This window comes from Podarcis muralis, chromosome 14 (genome assembly GCF_964188315.1).
Source record: "Podarcis muralis chromosome 14, rPodMur119.hap1.1, whole genome shotgun sequence".
Taxonomy (NCBI): Eukaryota; Metazoa; Chordata; class Lepidosauria; order Squamata; family Lacertidae; genus Podarcis; species Podarcis muralis.
The window spans coordinates 27041811-27068861 of NC_135668.1; the positions used below are offsets into that span (position 1 = coordinate 27041811).

The following is a 27051-nucleotide window of genomic DNA, read 5'->3' on the forward strand; positions in this document are numbered from 1 at the left end:
TGTTCATCTTCAGTAGGGCAGGATAGGGGCTGACCATTTTATGTTATTGCAAGATGAGCACTTTTCGTTAATTTATGTTCTTTTATTTATTTATTTATTTCAAATTTTGTTTTATGCCCGCTTTTATAATTTTAAGTTTCTTTGAGACATTTTGGTAGCAGGTGACAAATAACTGTAATAATAAATAATAAAGATAATAAATAAGAGAACATTTGGAAACACACTCTGCAATTCCCTTAGCCAACCTATTTCCTCTGGGAATGGAAATCTGGCTGTTTTCATTTCATGAAGAAGTGTTTTCTAACACCAATGCAAAGAGACATTTCCAAGGGGGAAGGGTGGAGACAGCAGAACACCAGGACTGCACAGCATGAGAACTGCCAAGCTGAACTGATCTCAGGGCAATTTCTTTATTTTTGATAATGCACCTGCCTGCTGTGTCATATCAACAGGTTGCCTAAATGGCACAGGGATGGCTACTAGCCACAATGCCTAAGTTAGACCATGGCAGCCTGCCTCTAAATACCAATTGTTAGGAACCACAAATGGGAAGAGTGTTGTCGCACTCAATATCCTGCTTTTGGGTTACCTGTGAGAACAGAATGCTGACCAGACAGGCCATTTAGAAATTAAATGTCTCACTGTTGTACCTAGCAAAGAAGGGAGGATTGCTGAACAAATATGTCTTCTTTAAAATTATTTTGTCTTCCGGTCTGCTGTGGAGGGAATCGTGGCGTGCTCCGTGTCATCTGAGTAAAGGATGACACGGTTCTGGCTTTCAGGGCTCCGGGGGTAAACGTCAGGGCTAGGCAACCCCCCCAAAAAACCCCACAGGCAAGTGGGGACTCTAGGGGTCCAGCAGAGTGTGTGAACTCGCCTTAAACCCAGCTCTCCCCGACGCAGCTTTTGCAAGGGGGGAAGGGAAGGCTTGAGTCAGCAAATTGTGTTAACCTCATCTAATTACAAACACAAATGAAGGTCACCCCTTCAGTTCAAAATACTTCTCACTGCTGCACACACACACACACACACATAACGGGGCCCGCTATGTGATTTATTTCTTCCAGGAAACATGGGGGTGGGGAACAGTCCCTTCCCCTCCAAGTCTACGAACCATCCTCCAGTGTCTGTACGTTGATGGAAGAGGAGGTTCGGCTGGCTCCGAGCTGCGAATACGCCACCACATAGAAAACGTAGTTGGTGCTGGGCTCCAGATCTTTGACCTGGAACTCTGTCGTGTCGTTATTCACTGCGAACTGGTACTCCACGTTGTCAGCGCCTAGAGAGGGTACACAACGCTGTCAGACAAAAAAGAAGAAAAGAGAAAAAAAGAACGTGTTTTGTCCTGTCTTCAGAGCGGCTTCTTGCAAGCAGCTCGCAGAAAAGGTCCAGTGCGCCTTTCACGGCACGCAGTTTGGTTTTTAAGCAAATGCTGGGGCTGTTCCCACCTTTTCAACACAATCAGGGTTTCAAACCCACATTTCTGGCAACGAGTTAGGTGATATCTGCACCAAACATTGAAAGCGCTATTACACAGTCATGGCTTCTCCCAAAGACTCCTGGGACTTGCAGCGTGTTGAGAGTTTTAAGAATATGTTAAGAGAGTTGTTACGAGACAGCTACTCCTCTCATAGCGCTACAGTTCCCATAGTGGTTTTTAGCAACAATTCCCTCTTTTCAGGGCTACATCCACCCCCTTCATACATCCTTCATACTGTGCTTTTTATTTATTTATTTTTATTTTGACAAAGTCATAATCATAAATAAATAAGAATAAAAATGTGCACCCCACCACCAAGACCAATCCATTGCAACTATCCAACCTCCCAAAATTTCAACACCTCTTGTGATGGTTTGACCCCTTTCCATTTTAATTGTACAAATTCTACAAACACCCTCCATATCTCCTTAAAATCATTTCTCCTGCATATTCCCCATCCTACCTTAATGGCACGTGTTAATTTATCATTGATCGTTATATCCCACACCTTTTTATACCATTCTTCCATTTTATATTCTGCTTGCCCCTTCCACTTCCTAGCTATCATAATTCGTGCAGCTGTCAATAAATTTGTGAGCAAGTCCTTCAAGAGGAGGAGGAGGGAAGGACTTCATACTGAGCTTTGACCTCAGCAATGACCTCCTCCCAGAGCTGCAGTTCCCAAGGGTTCTGTGCAAAGAGGGACTGACTGTTAAACCACTCTGAAAATTGTAGCTCTGTGAAGGGAACAGGGGTCTGTGGAGAACTCTCAGGAGCCTTAACAAACTATAGCTCCCATAATTCTTGGGGGAGGGAGCCATGACTTCTTGAAGTGGAATACATGTGCTTTAAATTTATGGTGCGGGTATGGCCTAAAGAACAATGGGGCAGTCAATTCTGCGCCAATTAACTTACAGCTGAAACAGAAACTCAGACTTTTAAGAGAGGCCCAAACAGCATTAGAAGGCTAGCTAGTTTGACCTTCAAGTCGGAGGAAGCCAGGAGGCCACCTACCCAACAACAACAACTATTATTATTATTATTATTATTATTATTATTATTATTATTTCTACTCCGCCCATCTGGCTGGGTTTCCCCAGCAATTCTGGGTGACTTTCAACAGAACATTAAAAACAGAATAAAACTTCAAACATTAAAAACTTCCCTAAACAGGGCTGCCTTCAGATATCTTCTAAAAGTCGATATGCCATGATACAAACGATGAGGATAAAGCAACCATTCAAGGGACATACCCGAAGCCTTCTGGTAATGGAGTGAGAAGCCAATGATCCGCTCGCTGTTGAACTCTGGACGTTCCCAGGATACCAAGACAGTCGTGCTGGAGAGAGAACTGGCAGACACCCTCTTAGGGGCGCTGGGCAAACCTTCCCTCACGATCACCACCAGCCTGGCCCCAGCACACGCCATGCCCAGGTGATTCTCTGCCACGCACTGGTAATAGCCGGCGTCGTCCAGCCCAATCTGGTTGATCACCAGGGTGCCGCTACTTTGCATCTTCACCCGCCCTTTGGACAAGAGAGGCTCTCCGTTCTTCATCCAGTGGATGCTGGGAGACGGCTCTCCTTCTGCTTTGCACACAAACCTGGCAGTACTGGCACGCGTCCGAGAAATGGTCTCTGGAGCCTGGGAGATGACAGGGGGAGCTTAAGAGGCAGAAGAAGAAAATTAGCTTCTAAAGGTTAGGAAAGGGGCTATTTCATTTAGAGGAAAGGCAAGGGAGACGTGACACGATAGAGCAGCATAAAATCATGAATGGTGATGGATAACACTAGAACCCAGGGACAGCCAATGAAGCTGAATGTTGGAAGACTCAGGGCAGGCAAATTAATGGAGGATAAGCCTATGAGTTGCTACTCGTTCTCCCTTCACTGTCAGAGTCAGTATGCCTCTCAGTATCAGCTGCTGCGAATCCCAAGTAGGGAGAGAATGTTGCGCTTGAGACTTGCTTAAGGGCTTCTCATAAGAAAGGTTGACTGGGGCTCATGAGAGTTGTAGCCCAAAACATCGGGAAAACACCCAGTTGGGGAAAGTTGTCCTAGCCCAGTCTTTGAGGCAGGAGCAACGTGTACCTTCCCTTTGACAAAGTGAAGGCTAACCAAAACCATTTCTTCTAGTCCTTCCTGCTGGAATAGATACAGGGGCCTGGAAGTGGTGTGTGGGCCCCATAAGCAAGCAGGGGAGACCTTGGTTCATGCAGATTCCCAGCATTCAATTTTGCAAGGACCCAGAAATAAGAGCCCCAAAATACCGAGGCAACATAAAGAGCACAGGAAGGTGGAACTTACAGCTTTGAGCTTCTAAGTCCTTCACAGTGCAGTGTTGAATTTTATTTGAAGAAAGCTTTTTATCATGTATTTTGTGTTTTTATCTAGTATTTTTATGTTGTGAACCACCCTGAGATCTTCAGATGAAGGGCAGAATACAATTTTTAAATAAGAATAAGAATAATAATCTGAGCCAGACACAATGGTCCATATAGCTCAGCATTGCCCATAAAGGTAAAGGTAAAGGGACCCCTGACCATTAGGTCCAGTCGTGGCCGACTCTGGTATTGCGGCACTCATCTCGCCTTATTGGCCGAGAGAGCCGGCGTACAGCTTCCGGGTCATATGGCCAGCATGACTAAGCCGCTTCTGGCGAACCAGAGTAACGTATGGAAACACCGTTTACCTTCCCACCGGAGCAGTACCTATTTATCTACTTGCACTTTGACGTGCTTTCGAAATGCTAGGTGGGCAGGAGCAGGGACCGAGCAACGGGAGCTCACCCCGTCGTGGGGATTCGAACCACCAACCTTCTGATCAGCAAGTCCTAGGCTCTGTGGTTTAACCCACAGCGCCAACCGCTTCCCTCAGCATTGCCCATACCGGCTGGCAAAGTCTCTCTAGGTAGGATTTCAGGCCTGATTTTCTCCCAGCCCTACCTGGAGATGTTAGGGATTGAACCTGAGACCTTCTACATGCAAAGCAGATGCTCCACCGAGCTACAGTCTACAACAGCACAGAACTGGTTTATTCTCTGTTCTCACCAAGAACTCTGAGCTCAGCCGCAGCGGTTACAAACTGCCTGGTCTGGGGTTTATTGGCACGGCAGACATAGATCCCTGAGTGATGGAGCTGGGCATGAGGAATCAAGAGGTTGGTCCGTCCCAGCACAATCACATCTGTGGAAATAGGGTCCCCATCTGCAAAGGAACAACAAGGCATCAAATTCTTAAGGAAGATAATGGGGGGAGAGAGAGAAACCCGGCACATTATCATCTTAAAAGTGCATCGCTCCGGCAGGATCATGATCTTAATATTTCAGACTTTGGAGCAGACGTTTTGCACTCAGTTTTGAGAACCTTACGTTTCTGCTATAATTAAGCACCAAGTTTGCAAGGAGTCATTCTAATTTCCAGTGGATTGCTTAGAGCAGCCAAAGAAAGACTGTACAGTCGTGTCCCCTATGGAATCAGGAGACACACTGAACTGGAATGTATGAAGACCAGTGGATGTATGCTTGTGTCCTTGATGAATTAGAAGAAAAGGGAGGGGTGTTGCAATTTTACATCAAAATTGGTTTCTCTTATGGCACGGAGGCGGTGGGGGGGGGAACCTTTTTCAGGACAAGGTCCACATTTTCTTCTGGTCAACCTTCGGTGTGGGGTACATGCCAGAGGTGAACAGGGCCAGAGCGAAAGGGATCAGAACAATGAATGCAAACTTTACCTTTGTAAATTTGGCTAGTTTCTACACACACATATCTATATCTTCAGTGCTTTTTTGGTTAAAAAATGAGGTGCAAGTACTCATGCCTTGTTAAGAATGGAAGAAGAGCCTGCTGGATCAGACCAAGGGTCTATCTAGTACAGCATCCTTTTTCTCTTTTTTAAAAATATAATTTTTATTAAATTTTCTGTTTTACAATTTAAAGTACTCCTTTTTACATCCTTAAGATATCAATGACTTCCATGGTTCATTTTACATATCATAAATCCCTCCATATTTTACAAAAATTTATACTGCTCAGTATTCCATTACTACATCCATCAAAACTTATTTGCACTGTTGAATTTATCTTAATGCAGACAGTGTTTTCAGCTGTACAGAGTTATTTCCCATATATTCCCATATATTCAATAAATGTTTTCCAATCTCCTCTAAACATATGTTCTTCTTGTTCTCTTATTCTATAAGTTATGTCTGCAAGCCGTGCATATTCTATCAACTTAAGTTGCCATTCTTCTTTGGTTGAGATCTCGCTCATTTTCCATTTGGGGGTTAACAAAAGACAGGCATACATAAATAACCTTTTTTGACACCTGGGAATTTCAGTCTGAATTATCCCCAACAGAAAGGACTCTGGGGTTTTTTGGGAGGGAAGTACTTTTAAACATTTTTTTCAATTCATTATGGATCATTTCCCAACACCCTTTCACAAGTCCACCACATATGAAAGAATGATCCCTCTAGCTCTTTGTACAGCATCCTGTTTCTCAACCAGATGCCTGTGAGAAAACCACAAGCAGGACCCGAACTCTCCCCTCCCATGGTTTCCAGGAACTGGCATTCAGAAGCATTACTGCCTCCGACCATAGGGGCAGAGCATAGCCATCGTGGCTAGAAGGCATCGATAGCCCTCTCCTTTAGGAATTTGCCCAATCCTCTTCAGAAGCCATCCAGGTTGGTGGCCATCACTGCCTCCTGTGGGAGGTGTTAGGATATAGTTCCATTCCACCTTTAGAACAGGCATGTGGAGTTGTTGTATGTCACATGTCTGTTTACTTCCAGCACAGTCTGCTGGGAACATCCGTTGTATATAGCTTTTGCCTATGCTGTTTGCTTGGACACGAAGGGAAGCAGACATGTGTTTGCTTTGTCCTGATATTGAATAAATGCTTGTAAATATGCTTACATATGCCTCTGTCTGCTACTTCTGTTGCAAAGAGTTCTTATCTCTGCTAGCTTGCGTGCTCAGTCTCTAAAGGTCTCTGAGGCTTGAGCTGCAGTTTTGATGCTGCTCTGAGAACCGGAGTTCGCCTGGCTGCCAGCCGGTGGGCTGGAGCCAGCTGGGGGCCTGCCATTTGCCCCCGTCTCCCCGGACGCATCCCAACAGGAGGGAGTTCCATAGTTGAACTGTGTACTGCACAAAGAGGTACTGTTTAAAGGGCTGTGGGTGCCAGCTCATAATGGCTGGCATGGGTAGCCCCCCCAAAAAGAAGTGCCAATACTCTGGACCAAGGAGTCCCATTGCACACAAAAAGCACTGCATCTTCCTACATGCAGGCAAGCAGCCATTACCCAACGCCACATTCAACCCAGGCAGAAACACTCAAGGAAGCTGTGAAGTGGCATCGGTGTAGGGTGTGGCTTGGGCACAAGGAGGGTGGCTGGAGAGGGGGTGTTGCCTGGGGGAGGGCCAGAGGGCCAGGCAGAGAGACCTGGAGGGCCACATTTGGACCCTGGGCCTGAGAATCCCCCAGCCTTGTATGTTGGTCAATTTGGGGCAGGGCAGTTGTTGTTGTTTAGTCGTTTAGTCGTGTCCGACTCTTCGTGACCCCATGGACCAGAGCACGCCAGGCACTCCTGTCTTCCACTGCCTCCCGCAGTTTGGTCAAACTCATGCTGGCAGCTTCGAGAACACTGTCCAACCATCTCGTCCTCTGTCATCCCCTTCTCCTTGTGCCCTCCATCTTTCCCAACATCAGGGTCTTTTCCAGGGAGTCTTCTCTTCTCATGAGGTGGCCAAAGTATTGGAGCCTCAGCTTCACGATCTGTCCTTCCAGTGAGCACTCAGGGCTGATTTCCTTAAGAATGGATAGGTTTGATCTTCTTGCAGTCCATGGGACTCTCAAGAGTCTCCTCCAGCACCATAATTCAAAAGCATCAATTCTTCGGCGATCAGCCTTCTTTATGGTCCAGCTCTCACTTCCATACATCACTACTGGGAAAACCATGGCTTTAACTATACGCACCTTTGTTGGCAAGGCAGGGCAGTTAGTTGACATTAAAGGCCCTGCTAATCTCCAGTCCTGCAAAATTAGGTGAGGTGGCTCCTTGCTTGTGCATCCTTTGATCTGCATTGAATTTGGGGCTCTGGTGACTTTCACACGCCACCTTCACTCCCACAGGGAAATGCCGTGTTTCTTAAAAAGAGACGCATGCCCCAGCCCTGCCCCATCCTCAGCGCCTTCAGCGATCTTTATCACGTTTTTATAATCCTCAAGATAACCCGTGAGTTATTTTTGCAAAGCAGCAACAGATGCGCCCAGCCCCGCGAAACGTCTACAAAAGGCCCGACCCTCCTGCCCTGCCCTTTCGAGCTGGGGGGCGTCATTCGATATTGGCCGTGTCCAATTTAGATCAAAAGGCATCCAGCAACTAGAATTCCGTATCTTTTACAGATCAAACAACATAAATGAACCGCATGCTTTTGTATCGCGTTAACGTTAATGGGCGAGCTCGACTCGGGAGCTGTTTCCCGGCCACGGAGAGCTCGGCCGCCTTGTATTCAGTTGCACTTTGCAAAGCTTCTCGGGGCGCATTCCTCTCCTGATGGGTTTTTCGCCTCTTGGCATCAAAAGGGCTGGCGGTCTTCACTTACCATCCCGTATCCAAGAAACAAATGGCGTGGGGTTTGCAGATGCCATGCACTCCATCACGGCGCTCTCTCCAACCACGACGGTGGCGTTCTCCGGCACAGCAATGATGGCAACATCCCCTGTCGCAGGCAGCTGGTGCCCTAGCGGAATAAAGTACAGGTTTTTAGTCTTTCCAAAAAAAACCGAGATAAAGGAGTCGAAGCTTTCTAAGCAAGCCAAACTTTCAAGGGAAGAAGAAGAAGAAGAGGTCCCAGCAAAGGAAGAATGGATATAAAATATGCAGAATATGCAGAAATGGCAAAACTTACCAGAAGAATAAGAAATCAAGATAACAAGCTTTTTATTATAAAAGAGTGGAAATGGTTTGTTGAATATTTACAGATCAATTGTAAACAGATAAAAACACTGGCAGGGTCATATATTTAAAGAGTATATATTTAAAGAAGATAAAAATAAATGAGTAAGTTAAGTGAATTTGGATACACAGAAGGTATTAAAAATAAATTTAAGGAACCGCAGAAAGAGGGGAAAGTTTTAAAATGCCAAAATGTTTGTAAAATCAGTGAAATGTATATATCTGTAAATAAAAAGTTAAAAAATCTAAGCAAGCCAAGCTTTCAGGAAAATAATCTGGTTCTTCCAGGCCCAGAGCTGCTTTCAATTTGATGCCTATGAGTGAAGGAGGTGCTTGTATAGTGACTACAGCACAAGTGGGAGAAGTACTATCCTGTTCATGGCAAAGGACTGTAGCTCCACAGCTGAGCACCTGCATGCAGAAGGTCCTAAGTTCAATCCCTGGCATCTCCAGGTAGGGCTGTGACAGTGTCCTGTCTGAAATCCTGGAGGATCACTGCCAGTCTGTGTAGGCAATACTGAGTTAGATGGACTAATGCTCTGACTCAGTGCAAGGCAGCTTCCTATGTTCCTAATTGAATCACCCTGTTATTCAAAATCATGAGAACCGGAATATTGATTTATTTTTTAGGGAAAGGGGCTGCAGCTCAGCGGCAGAGCATCTGCTTGGAATGCAGAAGGTCACAGGTTCAATCCCTGATTGCGTCTCGTGGCAGGGCTGGGAAAGACTCTTGTCTGGAACCCCAAAGGGCTGCTGCCAGTCAGTGTGGACAGTATTGTCACCTTCCTGATGTCGTTGGGACTCCAGCTCCCATCGGCATGGTCAGGAATGATGTGAGCTGGAGTACAGCAACATCTGGAAGGCTTCAGCGCACACACACACACACACACAGTTTTAATCTGCGGTACCAAGGATCAAACCTGGGACATTCTGCATATAAACATGAGCTCTGCTGCTGATCCAAGGGCCTGTTGCCCTTATTCTGCCTGCTCCACTCCCCTTTTTACCTTAAGCACCAAACAATAGGCTAGCAGCTTACCCTTCCAAGTTACAGAAACCGGCATGCTTACTCTGTTACGAGGCCTCAACCACTGTGAGAACAGGATGCTGGACTAGATGGGCCATAGGCCTGATCCAGCAAACTCTCCTTTGGTTCCTAATTCAGTAAAGGTAAAGGGACCCCAGACCATTAGGTCCAGTCACAGATGACTGGGGTTGCGGCGCTCATCTTGTTCTATAGGCCGAGAGAGCCAGCATTTGTCCACAGACACATTCCTGGTCATGTGGCCAGCGTGACTAAGCCACTTCTGGCGAACCAGAGCAGCACACGGAAACGCTGTTTACCTTCCCGCCGGAGCGGTACCTATTTATCTACTTGCACTGGTGTGCTTTCGAACTGCTAGGTTGGCAGGAGCAGGGACCGAGCAACAGGAGCTCACCCCATCGTGGGGATTCTAACCACCGACCTTCCAATCGGCAAGCCCTAGGCTCAGTGCTTTAGACCACAGTGCCACCCGCGTCCCTCCTAATTCAGGACTCACCTCAATTTAAACAAATCAGCCCATCACCTCAAGCTCAACGCTGGCGTCTTGTCTGAGATACCTGGAGACATGTGAGATGGTTTACCCTTCCAGCAACAAAAGCTGCCCCCCTTTCTCATTTTCCTTACTGCAGTGACCATTCAGAGTCAACATTACTTTGGGAAGCAAACACTCAATTCTCAGGCTCACCAATTGAGAGCGTCCTCTCGTTGATCAAAATCGCTCCCTCCCTCCTTCCCACGTTTCCATTGCTTAATCTTCTGGTTAAACAGGTTAAAACTTGCAAAACTAATTATGTGATAAAGAATGAAGGTTTCTGTAAAACCTCCTTTTGTTTCCCAACGGACAAGGACTGCACAGTGTGCCCCCTCCCTTGGAAAAGGGTGGGTGGAAAAAGGCTGAGTTTTGAAAGCTCCTCTGCAGCAGCCGCAAAATGGGTCTCTCGCTATCTGCAGAAGAATGGTAGGAAATCACGGACGGATCCTTTTCCCTCCCCTTCCCTCCATTGAACAGCTGCTCCAAAAGCCTGAATCTATTCTCAGGGGAGGTTCTCGGGGGCTGAATAAAACTTCAAGCTCCTCCTCTGGAAAAGGGTGAGAAAGTTCACGGCAAAACAGCAGAGCAGGGCTCAGTTGTCTGATATCTCGCCGTCTCAGGCTGCTGCTGACAGCTGAGATCCAAGCCGGTCGCCGGCCTCCCCACCAGCAAGCGAGCCATGTTGGAACGCAAGTGGTGTGGGGCTGAGCATTTGCGAAATGCGGGGGTTGGGGGGCAGAGGGAATGGCAGCAGCCATCCATCTCTGCCTGGGCAGGCCTCTGCTGGGGCCAGTTTCTCAAAACTGACTCTTAAGGCCACTCCATGATTCATCTGTGCTGTTGTTGGAAGAAGGGAGGAGCCTGAGGGCAACCCTGGTTTCATGAAAAAATGGGGGATAAAGGGGGGCAACAGAGAAAGAGAGAGAAGAGGGTAGCAGGAAGAGAGACAATGTCCACTTTTGTCCAAGCCTGCAATTCCCAACAGATTACCTTTTACAGGATTTCAGCCCTGACTTATAAAAAGGTTTCAGATCCTCAACTCAGCTATGAAGCTCAGTAAGTGACCTCAGCCTAACCTACCTCACAGGGTTGGTGTTGAGGATAAAATGAGGACTGGGGGGAAATCTTGCAAGATGCCTTGGGCTCTGTGGAAGAAGGGTGGAATGAAGATGTTTGTATTGGTGGAATTACACAACAGGTGCAGGTAGGAGCTTTTTTGGGGAAGGTCCATGGCCCAGTGACAGAGCATCTGCCTTGCACGCAGAAGGTCCTGGGTTCAATTGCCGGCACCTCCAAACAGGACTGGGAATTGACTCCTGTCTGAACTTTCAGAGAGAATTCCTGCTCTTTACTGCTGGATTGGAGCAAACAGCAATCCACAGAAAACCCGAATTGCCGTTTGCTCTGACTTAGTGGTAAAGATCGGGTTTCCCAGTGAAAAGCGGTGCAGGGGGTGGGGTCCAGGAAAGCAGTGCCTAGAAAGCTCAAAGGAAAAGGTAAGTGCGGATAAGTCCTCAGTGCAGACAAATACTAAGTCAACTGTCTGGTTTAGTATAAGGCAAATTCCTATATTTCTGGCTTGCAGTCATGGACAGCTCCCTGTTTGATATGATGAAAAGGTGCAAGGATCTGGAGGCAGAATCCCTCTGAATACCAGCTGCTGGGATTTGCAAGAATATTGTGCTCAATTCCTTCTTGTGTGCTATTTATTTATTTATTTGCTTATTTATTTATTTACTTACTTACTTAATTTATATCTCACCTTTATCTCTGAGGAGCTCAAGGTGGTATACATGGGTCTCCCCCATCCAATAATAATAATAATAATAATAATAATAATAATAATAATAATTATTATTATTATTATTATTATTATTATTATTATTATTATTATTATTTTATGTGTACCCTACCCACCTGACTGGGCTGCCCCAGCCACTCTGGAAGGCTTCCAACATATATAAAACATAATAAAACATTACACATTGAAAGGCTTCCCTATACAGGGCTGCCTTCAGATGTCTTCTAAAGGTTATGTAGATATTCATCTCCTTGGCACCTGATGGGAAGGCATTCCACAGGGTGGGTACCACTACTGAGGTGTAGGCCCCCCGATACAACAATTGGGGTTGGGTGGGTGCCATGGCTTTGCAGCTAAAGAACTGGGTAAGCCTGCCATTACTGGAGAAGACGCTGGGAGGCTGCTGCTGGCTGAATCGCTTCCTGTGGCTCTGTCACCACTAAAAACGTGCTTCCAACATCAAATATTTGTACAAGATATGAGCAGCAGGGTAGAGAGCCAGCAGCTCAGCCCAGCAGAGCTTCTCTTCCCTCAGGACAAAGCAAAGTGGCAGCAGATTGAAGAGAAGGCAGGGAAGGAGGAGGAGGAGGAGGATGTGAGGGTCGAGGTTCCTTCTGGGCAACCCTGGGCAACCCTGGGCAACCCTGGGATGCCAGTGGTGGGTGTGGCCAGAGGCCAAAGTGGGTGGGGCAACAAACAAATGCTACCTGTGTACAGTCAGCTAGTTTCTACACACGCTCAAAACACTCCCCCTTCTATCCTAGGCAAGTGAGAGGTGCAATCAGAGTTCAAAGACACATTCTGGTCAGGCAAAAGCACTTCAAGCAGGACTGGTAAGGGGTGTGGCTAAGGGCCAGGCAGAGAGGACTGGAGGGCCGCATTCCCCACCCCTGCTCTCTTTGTTTCTATGCTGAATCCACACATGCACACTTTCCTATTGAGTTGGGGTCCTACACAAGAAGAAGAAGAAGAAGAAGAAGAAGAAGAAGAAGAAGAAGAAGAAGAAGAAGAAGGAGGAGGAGGAGGAGGAGGAGGAGGAGGAGGAGGAGGAGGAGGAGGAGGAGAAGGAGAAGAAGGGGGGTAGTAGTTTGGATTTGATATCCCGCTTTATCACTACCTGAAGGAGTCTCAAAGCGGCTAACATTCTCCTTTCCCTTCCTCCCCCACAACAAACACTCTGTGAGGTGAGTGGGGCTGAGAGACTTCAGAGAAGTGTGACTAGCCCAAGGTCACCCAGCAGCTGCATGTGGAGGAGCGGGGAAGCGAACCCGGTTCCCCAAATTACGAGTCTATCGCTCTTAACCACTACACCACACTGGCTCACCAGTTTTCTTTTCAGAAGAGAGTCTGTGGCTGGCTCATACAGTGGTACCTCGGGTTACAGGCGCTTCAGGTTACAGACTCCGCTTACCCAGAAACAGTACCTCAAGTTAAGAACTTTGCTTCAGGATGAGAACAGAAATCGTGCTGTGGCAGAGCAGCAGCAGCAGGAGGCCCCATTAGCTAAAGTGGTACCTCAGGTTAAGAACAGTTTCAGGTTAAGAATGGACCTCCAGAACGAATTAAGTTCTTAACCCAAGGTACCAATGTATTTGGCATCCCACTTGGGAGAGGGCAGAAGGTGGGGAGTTCTTGGTCACCCTCTCTGAGGTCTGGACAGGGACTTAAATGACCAGGGCTGTGCTATTTCTCTTTCTCTCCCTCTTCTCTCTCTCTCTCTCTCTCTCTCTCTCTCTTTGTGGAGATATTTCCTCTAAGTGACGACGACTTCTCCATTTCAGGGCCATGAAAGAGATCTGCTTGTAAAAGGCCCCCAGATCCTTCTCCCCGTTTGGAATGCAGTTCCCCAAGGAGCGTCTGGAAATTTACACCGTGACGTCTGCCCGGCCTGAAACATCTGCCGCTCGCACGGCAACAGCCCCGACTCACAGTTGCTGCCTGCATCTCTGCCACCAACAGGGTAGCAAACCCCTTTCGGTGACCTTCGACGGAGATGAGCTCGCCTTTGAAATAGCCAAGGGGGTGGGGTCCCCTCTCCATCCAGGGAAAGAAAAACTGGAATTTTTAGAAGACTCCTATTCCCCTCTCACAGAACCTCCAATTCCCAGAGCAGTTTAACAATCAATCCCTCTTCAGATCGAACTCTGGGGATTGTAGTTCCCAGAGGCAAACATATGTCTTTTGAAAAGTGGTTTGTTTGCTATGCATTTAGACACCTCTTTAGATACTGCAAACAAATTTTGCCTGATAGTTCCTGAGATGGAGGAGCAAGTTTCTGCCTATGTCTGGATACGACTGGGTGCTGCTTTGAATCAAGATGGCAGGCTGAGCGTTTCTATACTGCACTAATTTTTTTAGGTTTCATAGAATTCCTGGGCAACTTCAGGTATAAGGCTGCCAGTGCATGTATGTATAAAGCTTTGTTTAACAACAGCAACAGAAACGGTTTCTGACCAGACGCCACTTGCCTTCCTTGACTGCTTTGGAAATAAGGAAAGCAGCAAAGGATCAGCCACCTGCCAGAGATGTCAGTGATCTTTCAGAGGGCGGTGTTTCTTATTAAAAACAAAACATCGTATTCATCATCCACAGATGAGATTTTGTCACCCACAGTCATGTCTGCCTTTTGTCTGCCTCAGGGTGGGGAGTTTTCTTTTCCTCATAAAAGAAAAGAAAAATAGCCTGGCAACTGCTTAAAAACAGTGGTTTTCAAACTCTGAGTAGTCTGTAACTCGATGTTAGAGTAGACTTACTTAAAATGATGGACTGAACTTAATCATGTTTGTTAATTTCACTGTTGAAAACCATGCTGAATGCCACACAGTGTTCCTGGGAGAACCTCAGTTTTTATCCAGAACCTTCTTAGGATTCATCAATGTAAGACTCAAGTAATAATAGACAAGCTCCACTGACAGAGAAGTTTGCCCTTTGCACATAAGAGTACTCCTCAATAGTGTAGTGGCAAACCCAGAAGCGCAAGGTCCCTTCATGACAGCCACAGGCACACACCCTTCTTAGATTATGCAATAATTTCACAAAATAATAATAATAATAAGAATAATAAGAAGAAGAAGAATGGATGCATTAATGCAGATCTCCATGTGCTGCCTTTCAGCTATATCTACTCATTTCTGTGCATGTACAAATGATTTTGAGTGCTCTAGTATTTTCTTTCAGAGTGACTTAAATTGTGTTTTCCATAAAGTTCCTCAGCGCTGCCCTAGTGACTCTTCTAGCACCATCCTAAAAGTTGGTCCCCATTCCCCTCCTCACTATAAGCCTATCTGGTAGTGGCAGGGATTGCAAATTGCAGGTGGCAGCATTTTTAAAAAAACGCAGGCAAAATGCAAAGTCAAGTGACTGTATCTGCCAACATCTTTATTTTCCCACAATGCTTCTGGGCCCCAATGTAGCATTGCTTAGGGGATGTCACTGGAAGGTATGTAAAAGATTGTGGTGGCTGCAGACACTCAGCTCAGAGTTACTTTTATTGGTGCTGGGCCATAAAAAAAGGATGGAAGAAAGAATCAAATGTCACTAAGGCTGACAAATCTGGATATTAAAAGAACAGAGAAGATTTAGCTCATATAACCCCTACCTTTTGAGATGCTGAGAACTGCTCCAGAGCTGTAGCGTTGCCCTGCCCAGTTGGTTGCCACACAATGGTACATTCCAGCATCGCTCTCCTGCACGTCTATGATCTGGAGGACCCCGTTGGGGAGTTCAATGAACCTGTGGGAATCAAAGGACAGGGGGAGATATATATATTGACTGCCATGCTAGGTTGAGCCAATACACCAGCGATATAGCACAGATCATGGGGCTGATTCACATGCACGTGTAACGACGCATTATCTCTCGGTGTTATGGGGATGGGAATGTCAGAATCTGTCAGAGGAGGAGGACCTCCAAGTCAGGGGAAAGCACAGTGAGTGGGGAGGGAGAGTCCCACACTGTTTTGGCTGGACACCTCTGTGCTGAAGTGGGAGTTGGCTGGACCAGATCCTGTGTTGACTCCCGGGGTTACCAAAGATGCAGCTGGTCAATTAGTAGAGCCGGCTAGGTTGGGGGTGGAAAGAGGGTTGAAGAGTTGGGCTCAGGATGTGCCATTCCCTGTGCCTTAGAACCACACAGGGCCTGGATAGCTCAGTTGCTTAGAGCATAGTGCTGATAATGACAAGGTTGTAAGTTCGATCCCTCTATGGGACAACTGCATATTCTTGCCTTGCAGGGGGTGGACTAAATGAGCCTCAGGGTCCCTTCCAATTCTACTATTCAATGCTTCTGGTCCTGCCCCGCACCCCTTTCTTTAAAAGCAGGAGTGGCCTCTCAGCTGTTATTGCTTAGGAACATAGGAAGCTGCCTTATACCGAATCATATCATTGGTCCATCTAGCTCAGTGTTGCCTACACTGGCTTGCAGCAGTTCTCCAGGATTTCAGGGAGGGGGTTTCTCCCAGCCCCACCTGGAGATGCAGCCAAGGACTGAACCTTCATCCAAAGCAGGTGTTCGACTACTAAGCTTTAGCCCTTCCCCAACCATTGGGATAACATCTTCTGGATTGTTAACATTTTTAGTACCCAGATTACTGATGTGATTTTAGGTTGCTTTAAACTGTTTCTATCAGTTTCCTTACTCTTGTAACCCACCCTGAGACCTTAGGGTGAAGGGCAGGACATAATTGCCAATAAGGATAGTATTTGTATTTGGACTGATGAATTATCCATATTGCCAATGTGAGCTGATGTCTCCAAAAAAACAGTCTTTTTATCCACCTGGAAGCTACACACTCCAGCCCAGCTCACCTGGCCTCTGAAGGCACAGCCACGTGGTCCTTCTCCCAGGTGATCACTGGAGGAGGCAGCCCTTTGATCCGACACTCAAAGCGGGCCATCCCATTTTCTTTCACCGTCTGGGACTCTGGGTGTTGAAAAAATTGAGACAAAGCTGGAGGTGGGAGGTCGAGGGTGGCAGTGGAAGAGAGGCAGGAAAGGGGGCAGAGAAACAGGAGAAGTTTTAGTTCCTTACAATTTCTCTCTTCTTCGGTTATATGGGAGCACTTGGGAGGCGTTTTCCCCCCCAAAGGACGAAATAATACTAAAAAGTGCCAGCCATGCTGTTTATTTACCCACACATGTGTTCAACTGTGCGCATAAGTAAAAGTGGCAAAATTTTGTATTTTAAAACAGTGGAAGGAGTTTTGTGTTTGGATCAAGGATGGGGTCTTGGGTTAGGTACCGAACTGGTTTTTAACAAATCTAATCAATGACCCATTAAGCTTTCAGCCTCCAGCTGGTTTTGACTACAGTTCCCATCATCCCTGACCACTGGTCCTGCTAGCTAGGGATGATGGGATTTGTAGTCCAAAAACAGCTGGAGACCCAAGTTTGGGAAACCCTGGTTAAAGCATTCATTTTATTAGAACCAAGGGGGTACTTTAATCATCAACATGTTTTGATGCACATATGTTTGATGCCACATATGAAAATCATGCACAAAAACCAAAATTATGGAATAGTTATTGCACAACAAGATTAACTTTGGGGGGGGGTTAAGTTTCTGTATCTGAATCTAAAATCCAAGGATGGGGAAGCTGTGGTCCCCCAAGTGTCGTTGGACTCCATTTCCATTTCGTTGGACTCCATTTCCCATCATCCACAGCCAGGATTACAAGGGATCATGGGAGTTGTAGTCCAACAATATCTGGAGCACCATGGGTTCCTAGTCACCACTAGAGCCCTTCACAGGTGCTTTAGAATGCAGGTAGACAGATACGATATGGAGCAGGCACTCCTAGTTGCCTGCAGCAAGCAGAGCTGAGTCCCGGGCAGCCTTGAGCAGTGATTTTGGCTACTAATGGCTGCTTCCATTCGTATTCATGCAGTTGGTGGCCTGCAGGACAGAGGAAATTCTTTGCTATGCTGCTTGGTTTGCCCATGACTGGGGCAAAAGTACAGGGAAGGCAAACCCCCCCCCCTCACTCCTGCCTTTGCTAAGAAAGGAGAAAGGCAAACTGTCACCTACAGAATAGTGTTTGGTTTCAGAAACAACAGGGAAATATTTGATCACTGTCAACAGATGACAAATTAGGCAATATTTGACCAGGCAGGCTGGCCAGGCACAATGCGCACTTGGATCTCTTAAATGGCCACTGGGTGATGTTGCTCAACCACCTCTCTTTCAGCCTAATCTACCTTGCAGGGTTGTTGTAAGGATTAGGAGTGTTTGAAGAGTTCATTCTTCCTGATTTCCCATATGAACTGATCTGATCTACCACTCCTGGATGAATGTGCAGGTGGGAATGCTGCCACCCTCCACACTTCTTCCTAAATGTTGTAATGCAGTTTTCAGCTTTAAAAAAGTGCCTGAAGGCATATAATGTGTGTATTTTAGGATAAAATGTGTTTAGAAATGCATACTCTGAGAGAAAGGAGTGTGCATTTTCATAGAACTGTCGAGCTGGAAGGATCCCTGAGGGTCACTTTGTAAGAAAATACATTCAAAAATTCAGATTAATATGGAACTGAACAGACTCACAAATGATCGTGTGTGAAACTGGCAAAGAGCAGAAACAAGCTGATCTATCCACCTCTAGTGACAATAAAATGGGACAACTTCCCTGTACTCCTTGCAGCCCTGAGCTGATTATGGAGGAAAAGCCAGGTACGCTAATTAAATATTATTTTAACAATTAATCATACATGTCTTATTTCACATCAAGATCACATGAACAGCACACACACACTAAAACCCCATTTGCGCATCATAACAGGTGTCAACATGACTCCCCTTCCTTGGCTCAGCTGAAAGTGTGAACAGATCTGCTTCCAGAGAGAGAGGGAAAGGAATTTCTAAACCTCCCGAATGGCTTCTAGAGACCACGTTCTTTCATCCAAAGGCCAAGAGGCAAGGCCCGAGAGGGAGGGTGAGCACATCTAAGAGCCAGTTCTGCCTCTGCAGCCTGAATGGCAAACAAGGACAGAAGAGGGAACATCTGTGCTCAAGGAAAAGTTGGAGCAATTGCTGGATAATTTCCTCTAAGTTTTACTCCATTGATTCCGTAGTGGCCAACTGGGGCCAACAAAGAAAGATCTGAGTGTTATTATTCATATGTAACATAGAAAACTACCTTCTGCCAAATCTGACCCCTGGTCTATCTAGCCCACAGGAGCATAGGAAGCTGAGCCAGACCATTCACTATCCAGTTCACTATCATTGACACTGACTGACAATGACGCTCAAGGGTTTCAGGGGACAGCTGCTGCCAAGGATTGAACCTGGGACACAAAATAGATGCTCTACCACTGAGCTGTGGCCCTTCCCAGAATTGGCTGTGTTTGGAGGTAACACTAATCCATAGTTTAGCATTATGCGAAGAGACTGGTGAGCTCTCCCTCCCTTCGACACAGCCACAAGGAGATCAGAAGCTGTCATCCCCATTTTCAGCAAACTGCAGTGTTTATTCTTAACCATGGTTCAGAGAAACCAGCCAACTTCAAACCACGGTTTCTGATCCCGGCTCTTTCCCCTAAACTGTAGTCAAGACTAAACACCGTTCTGAGTTTCCACATGTCAGCAAATCATGGTTAGTGAAAAACAGAAGCAGACGCTTCCCATCTCCTTGTCGCAACCTCAGTGGAGAAGGGAAAGGGAGCTTGTGAGCCCAAGGCCCATGCACTACCATGATCTGTTTATCCAGAACTGATCTGGACACAGAGTCAGAGGCTGCAAAGGCACCAGAAGGGGAGCCAGGTCTGGGTCAGGACTCAAAGCTGACTGCGGAAAGCATAAAGACCACTGTGAGTTGGGCAAGAACTCCCAGAGCAACTCCTAGGTAACCAATGCTGATAGGGCCAGAGCCTGGACCCTCAAGGACACCTCCTAAGCCAGAAGAAGCAAGATGCTTCCCATTGCACATCATCATCATCCCAGCAGTGCTGAGAGTGCGCTAGGACAGAGGCTGTGGAAGGGAGGAGCATTGGTTGCCTGGGACAAAGTCTGGAGGAGGAAGTCCAAAGACATAAAAGGTCTCAGCCTGACGTTTATCAGAGTAATTTTCTCACTTGGAGCTGTCCATGGTCCAGCAACACTGGACCAGCCTTGGTGCTTTCCCCATGGGTTCTGGAAATTGATCGAAACAGGACATGCATGTGATGCTAAACCAGTTAGGGTTATGTCAGAGCCCAGCCACTGACTCCTGAAGTGGCTATCTAGGGTCTCGTCAGAAAGTGTTCTTTTCCCTCCTGCTGCTTTAAGAGCTGGAGATTTGGATTTGGGGCTTTATACTTTGCAAGTCTATGCTCTACCATCCAGCTAGGGGTCATCCCAAACAAAGGTGTGCCCCAGGGAATGGGCCAGTCTGGGAATTGGGCCACTCCCTCCCAAAGAATCGTGTCCATTGTACAATAAAGCCTGTTCAATTTTTCTCCTCGCTCTGCCCATGGGTATCAATGCCAAGGTCTTGGTGGGGAAGTGGAACTACATTGCTTTGTAGTAGGGAGCCTCCAGCCTACGGGATTTGCGAGGCCCACCTGGTTTCCACCACCTATTGAGCACCTGATACCATTCATGATGTCAGGTGAGGAACAGGTAAAGATGCAGGTCGGCCCCAAGGGGCCGTGCTGTGCAAATGGCTTTGCAAGCTCTGGCAACCAGCTGATTGTCAGGGGTTGCAGAGCTGCTCAGTGAATGGACGGGCCTTGCAAAGTGCTGTGCAAGGCCTGGCAATCAGCTGCCTGCTGCCTGGTGCTTAGCACTCTGCTGACCATCAGTGCCTTTCAGGCTTTGCCTTACCTGCACGGATTGATTTCAAACTGTGCAGGCAAAAACAGGGCAGTCCTACCTGGAGATACCTAGGATTCAACCTGAGACCTTGTGCATGCAAAGCAAAGGCCCTAATGCTGAGTCCTTCCCCCCAAAAAACATGAAAAGCTGCCTTACTGCCTTACTAGATCAATACTGGGAGCAGATCTGCATGGTTTCAGAACAGGATGCTGGAAGTCCTTCCCACCTGCCCTGCAAATGCTGGATGAACCTGGACCTTCTGCCTGCACCTTCTGCTGCTGAGCTGTGGCCCTTCCCCTGGAGTGGAGGAAGTTGCCATAAACGCAGTCTTGTCCACCTAAGCGGAGTATTGTCAATACTGACTGGTAGGTCTTCCCCAACCCTAAGTGGAGATATAGGGACTGAACCTGTATCAAAAGGGACTTTACAAAGAACATGCTCCACCTCTCAGCTACAGCCCCTGGAACAGAAGAAGCTACCCTACACAAAGCCAGACCTTGGTACATCTACGCTGATTGGCAGCACCCCTACAGGGACATTCCCAGGCATATTATGAGATAACAGGGATTGAACCTGGGTCTTTCTGCAAGCCAAGCAGATGCTCTACCGCTGAGCTAGAGCCTCTCCCCAACACAGGAAGCTGCCTCAAACCAGGTGAGAATATTTGCCCACTGAGCTGGGTCTTGAACCTGGGACCTTTTGCATGCAAAATGCGGGGCCATTCTCCATATATATTTTTATATACACCTTCGCAGACATTAATGATATATTGCCAAATATTAATCAGCCCTCCCTACCCCCAGCATGAGGAATGAACCCTTCTGCGTGTAAACAAGTCCTTTGATCGAACACAACATTACGTCCCACTTGCTGCAAGATGGATTTCCCTGGGATCCTTCCTGCGCTCACACAGGCTGAATGCTAAATGGAGCACACAAAGAGCTCATGGTCAAAACAACCCAGCAGGCAACTTTCATCCATCACAATGGGTATATTTCCCCCTCTCGTTCAGAAGATACTGTGCGGCACCAGGAGCGAAAGCTCATCAGGGAGATTTCCTGCCTCTTCTGCATGAGCCATCGAATAATCTTTAGGAGCCATGCAGCCTTTTTAGATGACTCAAAGTGCTTTATGGACTTTTTCTTTCTTTTCCCCCACAGCCATTACAACGACCCTACAAGGTAGGTCAATGTTAGTCTCTTAATACTGCAGATATTGCCATACGTCCGGAATTTCCCAGACATATCCAGGATTCATCTGTCAGAAATAGGGTCCGGGCAGAATTTCTGAAGATCGGTAAAAATGAGTATGGCGACCCATGTCGGAAGTGTTGATTTTTTTGCTAATTTCCTTTAAAAAATAGCTCAAAAATTTGGCCAAACAACAACAACTTGGCCAAAAGAAGCTCATCAAATTTTTTTGTCTGGATTATCACTTTTTGAAATATGGCAAGCCTAAGATAGGAAGGTTGGGGCAGAGAAAAAGAGAGAGAGGTTTGCCAAAGAACACTGAGTGAAGTCTGTGGCAGAGGCAAGCTTCAAACAAGATATTCCCTGATTCATCAGTAACTGGGGTTTCATTTTAACAGGCAATGCTTTTTAAAATTTATTTATCTATATACTGACCCCTCTCACAAAACATCAAGTACAGTGATGTTTGCATTAAAAAAACCACACCTTTAAAACCAATACAAAACAATCATAAACATGTCTTGCCTACCCCATTTCTCTTTTTTTAGAAAACAGTTAATAAAACTTGCTTCTTCCTCTTGTTTTAAGAAAGAGCTACTTAAATACTCTTTAAATCTCAATCAGGGAATCTTTTAAAAGATTATTTTAAAGGATTCCCTGACTGGGATTCATCAATGACTGGGCTTTCATTTTTACTGGCATTGCTTATTTCAATTTATTTATCTATATTCTGAGCCCTCTCACAAAACATTAAGTACTGCGGTGTTAAAACAACACCCCTTTAAAAGCAATACAGAACTTGCCTATTTGAAATTGTTTTCAGAAAACAGTAAATAAAACCTGCTTCTTCCCCTTGTTTTCAGAAGGAGTTGTTTTTAATGCTAAAAGGAGGTGGGCACAAAAACCCGGATACTCACTCGGCGCACGAAGTACAACAGTCTGGCCAGCGACTGAGCCGAAAGATCCATGGGAAACACAGGAGTAATTTCCCTCTGCGCTGGACCCTCCTGGGAAGGCTCCCTCCGCTGAAGGTGACACCCCTGGTGATGAAATGAGCAAAGATCCATTGGGCAGGAGGCGGAAGTTGTCCTTTTCTGCTAGTGGGAGCCCATTCTTCTTCCAGGTAATGTTGAGGAGCTCCTCAACGGGAGCCAGGTTGCAGCGCAGCTCCAGGGTTTGGTTTGGCTCTAAGGTCACTCGGCCTGGGCCCGGCCCGCAGGTCAGCTCCAGAGATGGCCTTGGAGATGGTTCCCCTGCAGCAAAGCAAAACAGAAGGTTGGCTTGTTGGAGGAACTATGGTAGGACGCCTTTAAAATTATTTTATTTACTTATGCAACTTTTCTATTGTTGTTGTTTTGACAAATCATGGTCATATCAACCACAGGAATATAACAACAATACAAACCCCACAACATTACAGTGGTACCTCGGGTTAAGTACTTAATTCGTTCCGGAGGTCCGTTCTTAACCTGAAACTGTTCTTAACATGAAGCACCACTTCCCATCTACGCACGTAGTTTTTAGAGGAGGAAAATCCGTAGGCATGCCACCCGTAGGCATTCCCTCCATAACACGCACAGACATTTCCCCTTACTTTCTAGGAGGAAAAAAGTGAGTGTTATGGTGCAAAAAATACGGTATATAAAAACAATGAAACATTAAACATTTAAAAACTTCCCTATACAGGGCTGCCTTCAGATGTCTTCTAAAGGCTGCATAGTTACTTATCTCCTTGGCTCTGGGTTTGCATAACTCCATACCCTCCAACATTTTTCTGATGAAAATAGGGACATCCTAAGGAAAAGGACATTCTGGGATCAAATCAGAAACTGGGATGGCTTCTGTAAATCCAAGACTGTCCCTGGAAAATAGGGACACTTGGAGGGTCTGAAAATTCCACACACTAATACAACTATTTATTTATTACATTTCTATCCCGCCTTTTCTCCAAGGGGCTCAAGGTGGCGTACGTGGTTCTCTCTCCCCCCATTTTATCCCCACAACAACCGTCTGAGGTAGGTTAGGCCAAAAGAGAGAGAGAGGGACAGGCCCCAAGGCCACCTAGTGAGTGTCATGGCTGATTGAGAGTCAGAACCTGGCCCTTCCTACTACTCTGTGCACCCAAAGTTGTCATCGTCATTGACAAAAAGGGTTGGACAACCAACATATAATAACAACAAGCGCTGGTGTTTGGTGGTTTCTTGAGCATGTGCAGAGAGAGCCTGATGTGGGCCACACTAACCTCCAAAGTGCCCACTTGCAAGAGAGCCACAGCATTTCCTGAAAGCGTTTGGCCATTATCTGCAAATGTCCTTGAGAAACACGGTGGCCAACATGAATTTGCACGGCTATCTCAGCCTCCTCCGTGAGGAAACCCTCCGCAAGCCAGCTCCTTTTACAACCCTGCGCCAAATAATTTTGTTACCATTCCAACTGAAAATGTTTCCTGGTTTCATAACAAGTTTATCAGCACGGGCTGGGAACCACATGGCTGGGTGCCCAGTGCCTATCGCAGATTAATTTTATAGCTATTCAAGCACCCAATTAAACCTTCTGCTACCTACGGATGATAAAAAGGGCCACCTTTCTCGGGGGCGGGGGTGGAGAAGAGCTCACTCCAGAGCATGCAATTAACTGCAGCGATGCCCAACATTAACACAGTTAAATTGCATTCTTCAAAGACGTGCAAAGAAAGCTGGGGGGAAATTGCATTCTTGGCAAGTGAAATGGCTAAATGGTCAGTTAATTTAATTCACCCTCCTTCTTCGGTCTGCAATCCATCATAGTGGCCATTATTTCAGAGGTGAGTGTTGCGGTCTTCTCGATGCAGACTTTTGGTGTGAGAAGCTGTGCTGCGCTTCTCCCCCCCCCCCCAAAAAAAAAAACCTTATCCCCTTTCTGCACAAGATATTCAGGTTGAAGGACCTGGATCTTGTAGACACCTTGTCACTGTTCCAAAAAGGTGCCCCATCCCTAGAATCTATTCCATCTGATCACAAAGGTCTAAATCAACATAGGCAGTATGGTGTAGTGGTCAGAGTGCTAGACTAGGAGGACCTGGGAGTTGTTGTTTAGTCGTTTAGTTGTGTCTGACTCTTCATGACCCCATGGACCAGAGCACGCCAGGCACTTCTGTCTTCCACTGCCTCCCGCAGTTTGGTCAAACACATGCTGGTAGCTTCGAGAACACTGTCAACCATCTCGTCCTCTGTCGTCCCCTTCTCCATGTGCCCTCCATCTTTCCTAGCATCAGGGTCTTTTCCAGGGAGTCTTCTCTTCTCATGAGGTGGCCAAAGTATTGGAGCCTCAGGATCTGTCCTTCCAGTGAGCACTCAGGGCTGATTTCCTTAAGAATGGAGAGGTTTGATCTTCTTGTAGTCCATGGGACTCTCAAGAGTCTCCTCCAGCATCATAATTCAAAAGCATCAATTCTTCAGCGATCAGCCTTCTTTATGGTCCAGCTCTCACTTCCAAACATCACTACTGGGAAAACCATAGCTTTAACTATACGGACCTTTGTTGGCAAGGTGATGTCTCTGCTTTAGGAGGACCTGGGAGACCAGGATTCAAATCCCCACTCAGACCTTGGACCGCCAGTCACCATCTCTCAGACTGTCCTACATCGCAGGGCTATTGTGAAGATGAAATTAGGAGTGGGAGAACGACAAATGCCACTGTGAGCTCCTTGAAGGAAGATGGGGGTATAAATGGGTGATCTTGGACCAGTCCCATTTGTTCAGCCCAACCTACCTGACAGGGTCCTTGTGGTATATAAATGCAATAAATGAAAAAATGGGGGGGGGGGGTTTCTTCCTGTATTGCAGGGGGTTTTACTAGATGATCCTTAGGAATCCCTTCCAACTCTACAATTGACCTGCATGTATGTAAAGGCACCCAATGTATATAAAACCTGGCTAATCCATGTTCCTCACAGCGCTTGCAAATTCCAGCACCAAGGCATTCTTCCGTGGCTGAGAGAAGCAACCCATCGAGCCTGGAATATCTACTCAGCGAAAAGGAACGAAAAAGAGGGGCAGAGACTAAGCAGACCCCCTCAGACACTTTGCACTCCACAGAGAGCAGAAGCAGAAGGGCTGGCTAGCCCGTCCTCCTTCCAACGCTGACATCATTTTTCCAATCCTTGGCACCAGTCAATGAGTTTTCCTGGACAGCTCGTGCTGCTACTGCGCAGGCAGGTCCCTCTCGCTGGGCCTGGATGCCAGCCAGCCAGCCAGCCAGCCAGCCAGCTCCATTCCTGCTTCTGGGCACGCCAGCCTCCCTGGAGAAAACTACGTATGTGCACCTTGCAGAGCCCAACAACAAACGTCTGGAAGTGCCTCAGGTTTCAGCAAGGGTGACCCAATTTCAAGGTAAGAAGAAGATACTTCCAGTGGTGTATCTGGGATCCAACTAACAGACTGACTACAAATTTTGTCTACCACATAATGTGCCCTAATCTCACCAGTTTGCCTCTAGCCTACTGAACTGGGGGAAAGCGTCAGGAGCCACTCCAAGACAGAATCAGAGCATGCACAGGACATGAAAGCTTCCGACTGGCAGTGACTCTCATTCACCACAGACAGGTGTGCAGCTTATTCAGAAGCCTGGATCAGATCATTTGTGCATTCAGAGGAGCACAGACATTGGCACTGGACTCTGCGATTTTGGCAAAGAGGTGGTGTCCGGTAGCCAAAAGTTACGCACCCAGCAAGGCCTATAACCAAAACGGCAGCAGACCAGGAAGCCAGTGTGTTAATAGGCGCCAATCATCTACAAGGATCAAGTGGGCCAAGCCTCAAACGCCTGCAAATGATGCCAATGACTTTAAAGAGCAAAGACCCGTCAAGTGAATCGTGCTCTATAAACATCTGATGCGACAGCGCATGAACGCATTGTTAAAAGCCCCATTTGCTAAGGAGTTTCATGGCTTCAACTGATGACCCAAATTCTCATGCTGCATGGGGGTTCCTCAGGAGGCCCTCTGGTCCGGCCAAACCCTGGCCACAAAGTGCCTTCAGGCACGTCAGAAGCCCACGGATTTTCTCTTACCGCATGCGCAGCCATGAGGTATTTCAGCTTGTGTCGATTCAGTGGTGTGAAATGACGCCTCACACTTACAGATGAGCACCGGGGGCATTTAATCACTGCACTCCTTACATGCCATGTGGCTAATTTTTCAAACCGGAGCTCTGCAGAAGCCTCTGTGGTGCAAGGGTCAAACGAGTGACATAATGCGCGGGAGAGCTGAGAGTGCCAGTGT

The 27051-nt window shown here is 46.8% G+C and overlaps 1 protein-coding gene across 1 annotated transcript in view; it reads right to left on the reverse strand.

Moving 5' to 3' along the window:
* Positions 1–27051, reverse strand: part of IGDCC4 (immunoglobulin superfamily DCC subclass member 4) — an 85475-nt gene that overhangs the window by 42277 nt on the left and 16147 nt on the right. The window contains exons 2-8 of the mRNA XM_028705647.2: positions 22709–23044; positions 16623–16764; positions 15416–15549; positions 8087–8224; positions 4530–4685; positions 2734–3144; positions 1115–1279 (exon numbers count right to left, since the gene is read on the reverse strand). Of these exons, the coding sequence (XP_028561480.2) occupies positions 1115–1279; positions 2734–3144; positions 4530–4685; positions 8087–8224; positions 15416–15549; positions 16623–16764; positions 22709–23044 (1482 nt within the window). The remainder of the gene's footprint in view (positions 1–1114; positions 1280–2733; positions 3145–4529; positions 4686–8086; positions 8225–15415; positions 15550–16622; positions 16765–22708; positions 23045–27051) is intronic.